Source organism: Rhinopithecus roxellana, chromosome 17, assembly GCF_007565055.1.
Source record: "Rhinopithecus roxellana isolate Shanxi Qingling chromosome 17, ASM756505v1, whole genome shotgun sequence".
NCBI classification, from domain to species: Eukaryota; Metazoa; Chordata; class Mammalia; order Primates; family Cercopithecidae; genus Rhinopithecus; species Rhinopithecus roxellana.
Window position 1 is genome coordinate 72,960,797 of NC_044565.1, and position 14,582 is coordinate 72,975,378.

The following is a 14,582-nucleotide window of genomic DNA, read 5'->3' on the forward strand; positions in this document are numbered from 1 at the left end:
AAGGGAGGGGGAATCGAGGTGAGAGGCAGCCTTGGAGGAGACTCTGGAGGCAAAGAAGAGGGAGCTCATCCTGGATGTCCTCAAACTCTTCCACTATTGGAGGAGAAAAGCTATTTTCAGTGAAAGGAAAAGAATTTGGGGCCTGGGTGGAACGGAGGGGCACCATCTTCTTGCTGTAGGAACAGGCCTGGGGCATCTTTTGAGCTGAGGTACAGGCTTGCAGAATAAAATAGTAGGCCCAGTCAAGTTCTGTTGCTGCCCTCCATCTGCACACCTCAGTGCTATTAATGAGAACAGCTTTTGGAAAGAGCTTCATCTCTCTGTTGATTCCTATTTAGCCTCTGGCTGTCAGGTCACACACGGTCACACCAAAAGCATCCTGCAGGATGAATGAAGGCGGGAACCCATTTTCCTTCCTTCATCCCAGGAATGGGTGAAGCTCCACTGTTGAAGCTGCTTTGTCTTCCAGAGGGAAGGACCCACCACCCCCTCACCAATGGTAGCCCTTTGCCCCAGTACTGTGGCTGGCCCAGGGAAGGCTCTGCTCTTGGAGGCTGGAATTTCTTGGAGGGCCATCCAGCTAGCCATCTCTAGGGGCACTCACCGCTCCTTGCTGCATCTGGACAGTGAGTTATTGCAGCCCGTTATCTTCAGTAGCAGGTGCAGGCATTCTGGGATGCTCCTTCCTGCAGAGTGAGGCCAGGTAATATTTACTGGCTCAAATGAATAAGGTAACCAGCCCTGTCACAGCACAGAAGATGCATCTCTCACCCAAGATTTTTTTTCCCCTTTCTTTCTTCATTATGTTTGTAATTTTGTTTTATTATTTCCCATTGGAAAGCTGTGAAATGAAAATGATGCAATCTACTGCTGTGAAATAATGTCGTGCTCAAGTCCTTTTCCAATAAGCCCTGAGGTTTGCACTGTGACGGCTTCATTAAATTAGTCGGCTCCATGGCAAATGGAAAAGTGCTCAGAGCTTTGGAGTCTGCTAATCCGAGTTGGGCTGCCAGAGTCCACAGACCACGAGGGAGCTTGGGCGGTTAGCTCTGGATGGTGCGGGAGAAGAGGCTTCTATCTGTCACGTGGGGCATCGCAGAGGCCACGTCTGCACAGCTGCTAGACTTTTCATATAACCCACAAACCTTCACCATACCCTTATGTGCCAGATGCTGTCCTGGGTACTAAGAGAATGGATGGGTTAGGGCAGGATGATGGCTCAGCGTGTGGAGTCGGGGAAAGCAGGGTACTTAACTCTACTATGGGTAAACTATGGTGGACTGCAGGTACAAGGTGGACCTCTCTTTGAAGGCCAGCCAGGACTCGGTTGCCAGATGTGAGTGAATCTGCCTGAGATTCATGCAGATGAAATACCGGGCTTCCCCTCAACCCTTCCATCGCCATCCCCCAGAGTTTATAAGAACAGATTCTCTCTTTGGGCTCTACTGAAGTGTTAAAGACTTCCATTACTGATAGTTCTTTCCAGTTAGCATTTTCAGTATTAAACTCTGTCATTATGAAGTAAAATGTGCATGATCCCTAAATCTATGTGTATTATAACAAGATTTTTATTGTTATAAATTTGTCCTCTCGGTCCTCTGTTTCTGCTTTTGCTGTCTTTTTAAAACTCTAACGTTTGATAACTGTAGCCAGGAGGTAATTAGGAAGTGGTAATAAAGAATCACAGGCTTATTCTCTCACTCATTCATAGAAACTTATTGAGTGTCTACAATAAGATATGGTCCCACAGTCAGTGGGAAAGACAGTGGTGACAGCTAATTATAGCACTAAGGGACTTTGGTCTGAGCTGGCGCGGGGAGCTCCCTTTCCTCCACATATGTAAATATTGGATAAAACAATTTGAAATCACAGCTGCATTTGAAAGGAAAAAGGGAGAAATTCCAGATTCTAAAAACAAATGGGAATTCAGAGTCAGAGTCATGAATGAGCACTGAAGGGGAATTGAAGCCAGGTGCACATCAACAGGGCTGGGGCTTTAACACCCAGGCAGGGGCAGATGTGAAAACCACAGCCTCTTGGGTGGTAGAGGCCAGAAATGGGGCCCTACTATTGTTGTATGCTTAGAGAGGCTAGACACACCCCACCCACCAGCTGGATGAGTGGTGATGGCATGGAGCAGGACTATGATTTTGGGTAGAAAAATGACAATCTGGGAAAGATCAAATTCCAAGCTTGTGCCAAGTAGTAGAGGTGGGGTCCAAATTCTCATCACTCACAGTGTGGAAACCACCAACAGAGAAATCAATGTACAAGTGCATTTGGAGTCTATGAAACGCGGTAGGACCCCGGCAGAGGCAAAGGCAAACCTTCCCTGAGGCCTCCGCAAGTGGGGCACCTGGGATACCTAGAGACAGAAACGCCTGCTGAAAATGAGCTCACAGGGAGAAATGACAAAGCACAGAAGAAAACTGTGAGTGAGTCTCAGATTACTCAAGAGAGTGAGTCTCAGATGCAATATGGCACCAGGCTCAGCCACCCATACTGAGCGCAGATGGACCTAAAAATTCCCATTTCTCTCCATTCACTCAACACCATCATGACTTCAACTCTAATCCAAATAGTAGAGCATGCCTGCTATGCCCATATGTGTACACACACACACAACATATATATATGCCCACATGTGTACACAAACATATATATAATATATATTCATATATATGTATAAATTCCCTGTCCTTTAATATATATAATATAGAATATATATTCAAATAATAAATAAATATTATATATATATAAATTCAATTTCCTTTAATATACACATCACACCAATAAAATACTCAGATGTCCATACTGTTTCCACTACCAGATACAACCTTGGGGGAAGGGGCTTCTGCCACACCTGGCCACTTCCTCACCTGGCAGTATGGTGAGACTGTTCTAAGGTGATGACTCTCCAAGCGTGGTTTGAGGCCTAAATCTTGTGAACCCTTAAGATCCTTTGAGTGTCGGCCTTTTTTATTGTCACAGGCTGATATCATTTGACAAACTTTCACCTTCACTCACAGCTACTGGTGACCTACTAAGTGGGCTAGTCCCAGTTACTACATTTTGGCATTCAAACTCAATATTCAGAGTTGACTGAGGACTCTCATTCAGCATCCACCAAAACACCGGCCAGCCAGGGAAAGCTTGGCCATGCACATTCTCTGCTGCACACTTGCAGGCAAAGGCATCCCTGGGACTGGAGAATGTTACTATCCCATCCAGTGATTGTCAGCTTTGCCTTGAATTGGTAGAGGTTCAGAATGGCTGCTTTGCTTGCTTTGAAATCCCCAACTCGTCTTGCTTTGGCTGCATCACCTTCAGGCTAGTGGCTAGAGAGCATTTGGATATCTCTGCACAGTGGTAGAGATTCCTATTCGCACCATCAGAATTTTGAACCTCCATTTTCCACTAAGGAGGCTTTTTAAGACGCAGGCGCGGCAGCTCACATGAGAGCCATCCTACCTCCTTTAGCAGATTACCCTCCACATCCTTTAAGGTGACTCTTCATTATCATCCCAAGAGCTTTGGCTATAAGAGGGAGGCCAGGGAGCCAACTGAGCCACATCAAAATAGGCTGAGATAAGGTGCATTTGCCCCTCTGAGGCTGAGGCCTTTATTCCTCTGCCCCCATTCCTTTGGGTGTTTGAGAAACACCCAACACCACCTGCATTCTGTGACTTTATAGGGGTAGTAAAACGTAAATAATATCACTTGTCTCAGACAAGGAATAGTTTTTCGATCATCCATTTAGGAAAACACCCACTGAGAGGCTGAAGTGCCCAGCCCAGCGGTGGGGATAAAGAAGAGATAACTTTCTTGCCACCAGGGAGCTCAAAGACAGGCACATACACTGAGGGCAACAGAGGACAGATGAGGACAATCCTAGGCTCTCTTATATTTATTCCAGTGCAGTACCTGTTTCACTACATAGGGGAGAGGTTGCTGGTGAATGTGTCTGTTCTCATTCTTCTCTGCAGGCCTGGTTTCAACCGTGTGGACACAGAGCTTAGGAGTCATCAGAATGTCTTCTATAGATGGCTTTATTTACCCATGACCTCCCTTCCTTTTCCCAGTGTGGAGCGAAACTGCTTCAACAAAAGAGCCACATCCTAACTACGGGAGGCCACCAGGGCATTGCAGAAACAAACAGATCCAACACCGAAGGAGCTTCTGGGGCTGCACACACTCGACTCTTAACTTTCCAAGTCTATAGCAGTCTGCAGTAATGGATTTTATAATGATGAGCTTGAACTAATTCCCATCACTGAAGGGCTTTCTGGATGAAGGGGAAACGGATACCTGCTTAGAATATAATAGTTCCTGTGGTTGGCAGATTCAAAAATGGCTCCCAGCAATCACTGCCTCCTGACATTAATTCTTTCTTTTGAGTGCAGGCTATACCTGATACCTTGCTTCTCTAAAATAAAATATGCCAAAAGCGAGGGCAAGTAACTTATAACTGAGATGAGTTTATAAAAGACTATCTTGGTGGCACGCTTGCCATCCTGGCTTGCTTACCTGGGTGAAGCAAGCGGTGATGCTGGAGAGGCCCACATGGCAGAGGACTGAGGGCAGCCTCTGGCCGACAGCCTGTGAGGAACCAAATCCTGCCAACAACTGTTGAGTGAGCTTGGAACAGATCCTGCTCCATCCAGTTGAACCTTGAGATGACTGTGGCCCTGGCCAACACTTTAATGGCAGCCCTGTAAGACACCCTGAAGCAGAGGATGTCACTAAGATATGCCTGTATCCTTGACCCACAAAAGCCATATGAGAATAGATGTGTATTGCTTTAGGCTGCTAAATTTCGGGGTCATTTGTTATGCAGCAGTGAAAAACAAAGTCAGTTACCAAATAGCATGTAGGAAACTCACCTGGGCAGAGAAGGTATGGGCATATTTTGGGAACTTCATATGGATTGGTTCTTCTCTTAAACCCTAGTTAATAATAATGGACAACAACCATAACCCATTCCCAGGGCACACCAGTAAGCTGGGGATTTATTAGAGTAAGAAACTTCTATGCCAAAGGCCATAGGCCATAAAGCCCTAGCAGCCAGAGAGACCATCTAGGTAGGGTAGTGTTTTTAACCAAGGAGTGGTGTCAGAATCAGCTGAGATGTCTGGACCCTACCCCACACCTACTGAACCAGGATCTCCACAGGGGAGCCTAGAGCCTCCAAGTTAGACAATTCCCCAGAATGAGGCAGGTGTGCATCATCAATAGAAACCCCTGATCTGGTCCCACTCTCTCACTTTGACATAACAGGAAATGGTGGGCCAAAGAAGTCACATGTCATTTTAAGATCCCACAGCTAGTTGGTGGCAGCCCAGGATAAGGGCACAGGTCTCCTGTCTCCCTATCTTTGTCCACTCTGGCACAGGTGCTCCCCACCCCATACCCCTATTCCGTGAAGAGCTCAGCTTAGCCCTGAGCCAACATAAGAAGGAAAGAGCAAGAGATGTCCAGAGACAACTTCTAAGGTTTTCTTTATTTGTTTTGAAAACAACCTCCATTCTTCATCTCTCAATGTAGTCCCGGCCTAGTGACAAAGAAGGCTTTTCTCTCTGGCCTCCAGAGAGTGCTTCCTTTGTAAGAAAAGGAACAACAAACACTTCCCATTAGGTTTCTGTCTCCAGATACCAGTCAGGAAAAGACTGGCCAGGACTGGAACTTAACGGCCTTGAAAACATGTGGGATTTGTCTCTGAGTCCCATTGGCTTGTGATATTTTCCTCTGTCCTCCCTGAGACAGTGACTCCTATCCTGGGGGGGGCTCTGCCTCCACCTCCCAGTCCAGGATGTCCAAGGTGGTTGCGGGCTGCTTGCTGCCCAGTTTCCAGTCTGTTCTGGTCCAGGGAAGCACCACCCCGTGGCCCTCGCTGCTTCTGGCACGGGTCCTCAAGAGCTCACCATGTCCCAGTGCTGGCTCATGAGTGAAGACTCACATGGGTTGACGACAATTTCCTTGCCGTTCTCGGTGCCATCACCGAACATATCTGTATCGAGGCAGAGGTGGGATGCTATGTGCTCGATGTGGGAACCAGTTCTGGTCCATTGCTGGTAAGACAGACAGGAGAGTGAATGAATGAGTTCTGGCATTGTCAGAAAGGTAGGTGCCTCATGTCTAGGGTCACTCAGAGACTTGATTTCATGGTTTCATAAGCACTAAAACTGTAACTAATTGCTCTGCCAGGTACTATTGTTGGTTTCTTTTTAAAAATTGGATTAAAAAAGTTAAAAGCAAAATCAATATGTTTACTAGGAAAACTCATTAGGAGGCAGCAACTTTCTAAGCAGTAGCCCAGAAAATGTGAAGTTAGTCACAGGAGCAACTTAAGAAACGGTCTACATTCAGCATCTGCATGATGGCAGGGAAGTGGGGAAGAGCTGGGGTGGTGGGAGCAGCGAGTGTGATGGCAGGAGGGGCTGGGGGCTTCTTCAAAATGTGTCAGCACACGAGGGGCCAGAGCAGAGAGGTGGGTCTCATGCAGCAGGTTCTCACACTTGACCTCGCACGACAAAGGAGGGACTGGACACATCAGGGGAAGCACCCCGGAGCAGGCACTAAGCACATTACTGCCAAGAGACAGTCACAGCTGTCCTGTGTAGTGGACCTCCTCAACCCCATTTCAGAGAGGAGGAATGGACACCCAGAGAGGTCCAGTAACCTGCCATGGGTCACACAGCCAGTAAACCATAAAACAGGCATTTTAATCTCGTTCTTTCTAACACCAATACCCAGTTGGCAAGAAACTGAATGGAGACATCACTTTGCTGCTAGAGGAACTGGGCATTTGATGTGCCCAGAATGCTAGGAAGTTTGGGGGACATACTGTTAGAGCCCAGGGCCCTGAAGGCAAGGGTCAAGTCTTGCTCATCCTTGTGACCCTGAGATCCTTGTTTGGGATCCCAGGTGGGGAACAGAGCAATGACAGGAAAGTAGAAGATGAATGGGCATGGTGTGGTCAGTGGAAATCAATAGGCTTTCATGGGGCAGGCTGACCAGTGAGGTGGATGTTGCCATTGCTGCTAGCAACACAGACGGGTCCCAGGCAGCACTTTCCCTCCCTCTCCTGACCTCTCTTATCAACTCTTCCTCTTCTAACAATTTCTCTCTTTTCTTGCTCATGAGACTAAGCCCTAAACAGGCAGTCACATTACGGAGATGGCCACATCCCAGGGACCTGCTGAGCACTTACCTGTCTGTCATCTCCATTCTTGCAAAGGACAAGAACCACTGGGGCACCAGGGAACAAGGTGATGACTGACAGGCACAGCTCCTCCTGGAGGATCTGCTGGGTGTATGTGAAGGCCCACACCTGGGGAGAAAGAGACCAGGAAGGTTTGTTCAGGATCTAGGAAGCCACCACTCAAAGGATACAACCACACCTATGGGTGTGATTAGCACAGGTTGATAAGAAGCACCAAGGGTCCCAGTAGGCAATGATCACCACGGTTACATTGGAAAATGCTACTCAAGTGCCACAGACTCAGAGGTCATATCTCCATGGAAATCTCCATCCCGTACCCCACGAAGGGGCCTGGGCCTGGGCCATTCAGGCTGCCTCTGGGAGTCCTGAACAATTCTGGCCTTTGGGCAGGAGCCTGAACAACAACCCCAGTTGAGCTGTGTGCTCCACAGTTTCTGTCTGGAGAAAACGTCTTGAGGGGGTATGTTCCCAGCACTTGGCATTTCAAGCAGCCACCTAGCAGGTCAACTCCCAACCCCTCCATACCCGATATCTTTAGGGTGTCCCCTGTTCTTTGAAAGGGAGTCTGAGTCAGTGTCTAGAGCACATGAGAGTTATGACAAGAGGCAGATGGAAGGACAAATGGAACAAGTGTTCCAAGGGAATGAATGAAGAAGGGTTGAGGGAATGAAGAATGTTATAAGGATTAAAATTATTTCAGGAGAGTACATGTGCCAGAATAATAGATCTTTTGGACCCTGAGCTCTTGCAGGGAGAAAAACTGAGAAATCGGATGGACAAGCAGAGTTCCGCTGGCATCAGGAAGAAGGGCATGCTGTGTCGTTCATTATAACATTTTTCCTCCAAAGTGCCAGAGATCACAGAGTAACTGTGGCTTATGAAGCCACAAGCACTTCCCAGTTCTTAAGTCAGTGGGGCAGAAAGTGCTGGTGGAAGCAGTTTTTTTTCCAGGTTGTAAAATAAGGATAACATTTACCCCTTGCCTCCATCTGGGGGCAAAGATGATGATGCTTGAATTGGGTCCCCTGGGGAAACTGCAGAGGATCCTTTGAGGGCTGTATCTATTTCCACTATGTCCCTGAAACACGTTGACCCTGAACCTCTGGACCAGGTTACTCATTGGCTACTTCCCCTTGGCCCAAGAATGAAAAAAGTCCACTTAGCAGGCCAGCCCCCTACTCTAGGACAAGGTATCTCCCAGGCAGACATGGTGGTCATCTGCCTTTTTTTCTGCACCTTCCCTCCTGGTTCCTGGTCCTCTCCTGACCTCCACAGGCTGCTGAAAGACTTTAATTGCTTTCTGGGACCTGGGTGGTTCAGAGGAACCACTCCCATAGGCTCAGGACCTTCTGCTGTCCTGAATACGTCCACCTTGAGTCAACCTGACTTGCTGGACGATGACGCCTGGCTCTCTTGATCTGCGACTCACCAGCCTAGTGGGAGAATGGCTCCTGCGTAAGGATTCTTTTATCTCTTTTCAAACTGCTAGTGTTGGGAGAAGACCTAGATCAGAAAGTACTCGCTGGGGAGGGATGCAAATATAGATGAAACAAGACTGTCCATGAGTCTTGTTCTTACAGCAGGGCAACGGGCGTCCATGTCTAGAAGGTGGGCCCCTAGGTGTTGGCCTAGAATATTCCTTGGCCTGTGGAGAGGAGAGAGAAGGGCGTTCTTATACTATTCAACTTCTGTATCTATAGATACTTGAAATTTTCTATAATAAAGTCATGAGATACATTCCTTGGGACATATCAAGAAGTTCTTCTCTGGCCTTGTGAACATCACATTCTACACATCCCATTTGCCTTTCTCCAAGATAAGCTGAAAGGGGAAAGAAGTCTGTCCACACAGAGGTGGTGCAATGACCAGGCTGCTGCTGCTGCTGCTAATCAGAGCTGACATTTATTGAGTGCTTGTGATGTGCCCAGTATTATCCTGACAACTTTACACAGATTGATTAATTTTCATAAGAATCCTATTAAGTAGGTATTACTATTATCCTCATTTTATAGATGATGAAACCAAGGTTCGGAGAGGCTATCCAAAGTCATACACCAGCAAGTGGCCCCCACAGCAACTTTCTCCAGCAGCTTTGCTCTTGCTGATGCTGGAGAGTCAGAGCTGGCTCTGAGCTCTTTGAGACAACTTTAACTGGGGAGAAGACACTTGCCCCTGAGATTCTTCTTCCAGGTTGTAAACGTTAAAACCAAAGATCAGCTCCACCTTGACAGGGGAGAGTGGCAAGAGGTTCTTCTTCTTGGCCAGTTTCCAATGACAACCTTTATGAAAAGATGAACGAAGGTTGTACTCCCTTGCCAAGGTCTGGGGTGGGGCAGGCCAGAGAATAGTGCCCTCTCTAATAGAGTAATTGGGCCGTGAGTATGAATGGAGGCCCACACTCCTGATTCTACACCAGACCATAGGATACACACAGTGCTGACTTCTAGCCTGAGTAGCCCCCCTTATCTTCCCGCACCTTGGCTGCATATCCAAGCTGAGTCATTCCCTTCTAAATGGTCTCCCTTGGACCTGGGGATGTGTACTGAGACACAGTCCACCCTCAGAGGACAAACCCAGGGATGAGACCCACGCAGGGCTTTGAATTAGGCTGGGGCCATTTGAGTGGGGGATTCTGAAGTCCTAAACATCCAGAATGTGATCTAGAAGGTGGGCACCTGGGTGTGGGCCTAGAATATTCTGGTGGCTGGACTACCAGGAAGCCATATGCCCTGAGGTCAGTACAACTGACCTCAGATTTAGACTTCTCACCATTCTCTGAAATGAGGCTAAAGAAACAGTCACTGACAGGGGAAGACGAAATTCATTCCTTCTGACCCATTACCTGACTATAGAGTCTGTAGGGAACCACAGATTAGTATTTCAAAAATAAATCCTGCCGTTATCTTACTGTCACCATCATACAATGACATTGTGTTTTTTGTGTTAAAAGGATTAACTGATTAAATATAAAAGCCTCTTGTGAGAGCCCACTTTGCAGTTCTTCTTTTTTAATATCCTAGGGGTCTCAAAACTGGAAGTGCTGGATGGGTGGGTGGGTGGGCAGTTCTTTTGACATCCTCGACCCTTGTTGTCCACAGATACCTTTCAGGAAGAAATGCATCTCAAAGACGCATCTCAAATGCATCTGATGAAAACATCTCAAAGACCGCCAAGGAGAATGTGTGAACATGCACAGATAATGAAGCCCTCATGCTAAGTGGACTTTCCATTAGCTGGTATTTCCTGGCATTTCAATAATTTAGCCTCATCATGTCCCAGAGGAAGGCTGATGTCTGGCCACATCTGAAAGAGGAGAGGAGGGAGGAGAAGCAGCAGACAGGAGCACGCAGGCGGGAAGCAAGGAGAGCATTCTCAGATTTCCATTCTGCAGCCTGTCAGACTTCCCAGAAGGGCCGTGATGAATGGGTTTATTAAAAGAATCCTGCAGTCAGAAACAGACTCCAGGAAGGCAGCAGAGGTTGCTCAGCAGGTCTGGCCTGGATCGCTGAGTGCTGGGCCCTCTGCCGGTGGCTTCGTTTGGGGGCCTGGCAAAAGCCTAGCCCATGATGGAGGTCCTGTGGCAGGCCAGGTCTCCCTAACAGCTGAACAGGCAGGCCTCCACGACCACTGTTTCAGCCCTGAGTGGGGAGGTTAAATGTTAAAGGCTGAAAGGGCCAGTGCCCTTACACAGGCTGGAATGTCACAAAAGCCCACCAAGAGTTTGTCAAGGCTTTTCCTGGGCCTGAAGCATGACAAGATGATGAAGGAATTCTTCACAGGACCCATTTAGGATTAAACAAATTTTATTGGGGGTCTCAAGAAACTCCTCAGACCTCCACAAACAAGTTTTATTGGGGTCTGAAGGAACTCCCCAAACCTCCATGATTTAGCAGGAGACAAGAGTAATCACCCCTGGCATCTGGACTCATCTAGATTAAGTACATTTACTGAGGCTCCAGAAGAAGGTCTTCAGGACTCAGGCCTTAGTTATAGATTAAAAGAAGTTAATCACTTATGTCTTTAGATGAATATAAACTCACACTAAGACAAATAGCTTAGAAGGTATATAAGCTCTGAAAAACTTTGTAATTTTGAGTTGGTCTGGCGATAATTTCCAGGTCTTCTCTCTGTACCCGGTTACAGAAATAATCTCTCTTCTTTCCCAGTTCATCTGCATCTCATTATTGGGCCATGAGAATAAGCAGCCCAACCCTCGGTTTGGTCCAGGAACTGTCCCTCCTATCCGAAAGCTGTAGCCATAGAAGGGCAACCCAGAGACCGTCCTGGGGGTTGGTGTGGGTAGCCCTGCCCCCTCTACTGGGATAGGCCAGCTGGGGACTGAGGAGGAAGGGAGTCACCAGTGAATAAGTAGGGGATCGACTGGGCCAGACAGTCTTAAAACCTGTGCTTGGAGGACATCTCTGGAGACAGCCACTGCTGGTGGGAGCAGGGATGGGACGGGCAGGGGGTCAGAAACCTTCTCTGTCTAGCAGATGCCAGTCTGGCCACGGCTGTGGAAGCTGGGATGCAGAGGGCCACAGCACCCAGCCTGGGGCTTGTGGTCTTGGACTGGATGGCGAAGCAGGGATGAAAGATTGTCTTAAAAGGTAACTAAAAGAGGGCTGGGTGTGGTGGCTCTTGCCTGTAATCCCAGCACTTTGGGAGGCTGAGGTGGGTAGATCACGAGGTCAGGAGTTCGAGACCAGCCTGGCTAACATGGTGAAACCCCATCTCTACTAAAGATACAAAAATTAGCCAGGTGTGGTGGCATGTGCCTGTAATCCCAGCTACTCGGGAGGCTGAAGAAGAATTGCTGGATCCTGGGAGACAGAGGTTGCAGTGAGCTGAGATCATGCCATTGTACTCCAGCCTGGGCAAAAGAGCAAGACTCCTTCTCAAAAAAAAAAAAAAAAAAAAAGCAGGAGTAAGGACGAGGGGCCCCAGCAGAGGAGCTGGTCTTGGAATGGCCCAGGGCCTCCACCTCTGGTAGGCAAGAAGCAATCAGCCTGGAGCAGCAGCTCTCAACTCTCCCCACTCAGTGGACCTCTGGCAGTGTCTGCAGACATTTTTTGGTTCTATGGCTGGGCGAAGGGTTGTTACTAGCTGCCAGTGGGTGGGGTCAGGGATGCTGCTAAACATCCTATGCTTCACAGGACAGCCTCTCAACAAAGAAGGATCTGGCCCTAATACCAGTAGTGCTGAGGGTTAGAAGCCCTAGTGTCACCTTAAGGGCTTGGACTCTGTAGGTGGCAGGCCTGTATCTGAACCATGCCCTGGCATTACTCACATACCACCTGGGCAGTCTCTCCAAGCCTCCCTTAGCTCATCTGTCAGTACTCTCTCCAGGAGGGTTGACACCACCAGGCATGGGCAGGGCAGCACTGCCGGTTTTGTTGTAGTTAAGACAGCCAAAGTGATGCCTGCTTGTAAGAGACTCTTTCAAGGACCAGGCCTGGTGCTAGGTGCTTCACATTCATTGTCTATTTAATGCTCATAATCACAATGGTTCCCATTTTGTAGAAGGGGAGACTGAGGATCCAAGGGGCCAGTGGTTACTCTGGGCAATGCCAGAAGCAGACCCCAGGGTTGATTCTGAACCTGGTCTCTCCTTGGTGAGGTAGGACCTGAGCCACGTATCCAGGGCCTTGAACCTCTTAGTCCATACTGGGTACCTCCACGGTCCCTGAAACATAGCCTCGAAGCTCTCCCTTCAAACAAGGCATCTAGAATGAATGAGCCTGCATTCAAATGAACTGACCTCGTGATGCCTCTGGCTCTCTGAAACATCAGCCATAGTGACTGTACCAACTGTGACAACAGCACAAGCGTGCCTATGGTCATGCTGGGGTCTGCCTCCGCCCCTCCCTGGTGGGGGCTTTCTCTCCAGAGGCAGCAGGATGACCTGGTGGGGTCCTAGACACACCTCCTTCCATTGGAAACTTTGATGGACCCACTTCTGGGGTCTTTCTTTATTTCCAGCCCATTCTGTCCTTTCCTCCCATGTGGCAAGATTACGCTTATATGTATGGTTAAAGCCCATACTCAGTACATTTTTGTTGGGTCATGTTGTTGGACCCTGGGGTGATACCAGGGCTAGGATCCCCACAGAGCTGCCTATTACCCTGTGAATTTGAGCGAGTTACTCAACTCTGTACCACAGTTCCCTTGTACGTAAAATGAGGATGACGTCAGTCTCTAAGAGGGTCACTGCAAGAAACAAATGGGTTAATACCTATCCCAGAGTGGTGCTTTCCATTAGCAAATGCTCAATTGCTGTCTGCTGTGTTGACGATGGTGACCCGGGGGAGCCAAGAGGAAGAGAGACGACCTTACAGGCCTTCCTTTGGAATCCTGCCCAGGAGCTACGCTGGAGGCAGGGATGGAGCCATTCCCAAGGCTGTGCCGAGAAAGCACAGGAAGGAAGGGTGGCATTGGGCAGGGAGGGTGGCATCAGGCAGGGGCGGTGGCATCTGGCAGGGAGGGTGGTATGTGGGCAGGGAGGGTGGCACCGGGCAGGGAGGGTGGCATCGAGTAGGGAGAGTGGCATCGGGCAGGGAGGATGGTATCAGGCAGGGAAGGTGGCATCGGGTAGGGAGGGTGGTATGTGGGCAGGGAGGGTCGCATCGGGCAGGGAGGGTGGCATCGGGCAGGGAGGGTGGTATGTGGGCAGAGAGGGTGGCATTGGGCAGGGAGGATGGCATTGGGCAGGGAGGGTGGCATCGGGCAGGGAGGGTGGTGTGTGGGCAGGGAGGGTGGCATCAGGCAGGGAGGATGGTATCGGGCAGGGGGGTGGCATTGGGCAGGGAGGGTGGCATCAGGCAGGAAGGGTGGTATGCGGGCAGCCTGTCCCGCCAGCAGACTCAGGCTCACACACCTCGAGACACCAGTGCCAGTCCAGGTTAGGGGGAGACTTTATCTTCACCTGCTCACCCAGGGTACCCACCTTGCACGCTCCACAACCAGTAGCCCACACACTGGGAGACAGGTAAAATGACGACCTAAAAATATATTTTGTTTTTCCCCTTTTTTTAACTGGGCATGGAAACTAGATTTGTGCACCTATATTCTTTCTACCTTTCGCAAATATTTTTCTGGAGTCCAATAAAGTTAAGAGGAAACTTGTTAACCTGGAGACTTCTCGGGCTTCACATGTTTACAAACGGATGATGTATTTCTCTCGCATTTCACCTAAGGTATCAGTTTTCCGACATCTTCAATACACACTCAGATTAAACATTTTGCTCCCAAGGTTGACAAGCCAGCCAAGAGAGGGAGGGAAGGCAGGGTGAGGAATGGATAGGGCTGGGGGTGGAGCAGCATCGGGAGCCAGTGTCAGAACCAAAGGACAAAACAGTCTCCT

The 14,582-nt window shown here is 48.7% G+C and overlaps 1 protein-coding gene across 2 annotated transcripts in view; it reads right to left on the bottom strand.

Annotated features, from left to right (window-relative positions):
* Nucleotides 1-5,473: 5,473 nt before the first annotated feature.
* Nucleotides 5,474-14,582, bottom strand: part of GALNT14 (polypeptide N-acetylgalactosaminyltransferase 14) — a 236,785-nt gene continuing 227,676 nt past the window's right edge. The window contains exons 14-15 of one of the 2 annotated variants that reach the window (XM_010360099.2): nt 7,211-7,330; nt 5,474-6,068 (exon numbers count right to left, since the gene is read on the bottom strand). In XM_010360099.2, coding sequence (XP_010358401.1) covers nt 5,910-6,068; nt 7,211-7,330 — 279 coding nt within the window. In that variant the 3' untranslated portion in view covers nt 5,474-5,909. The remainder of the gene's footprint in view (nt 6,069-7,210; nt 7,331-14,582) is intronic. The other variant, XM_030921778.1, reaches the window with a different exon arrangement.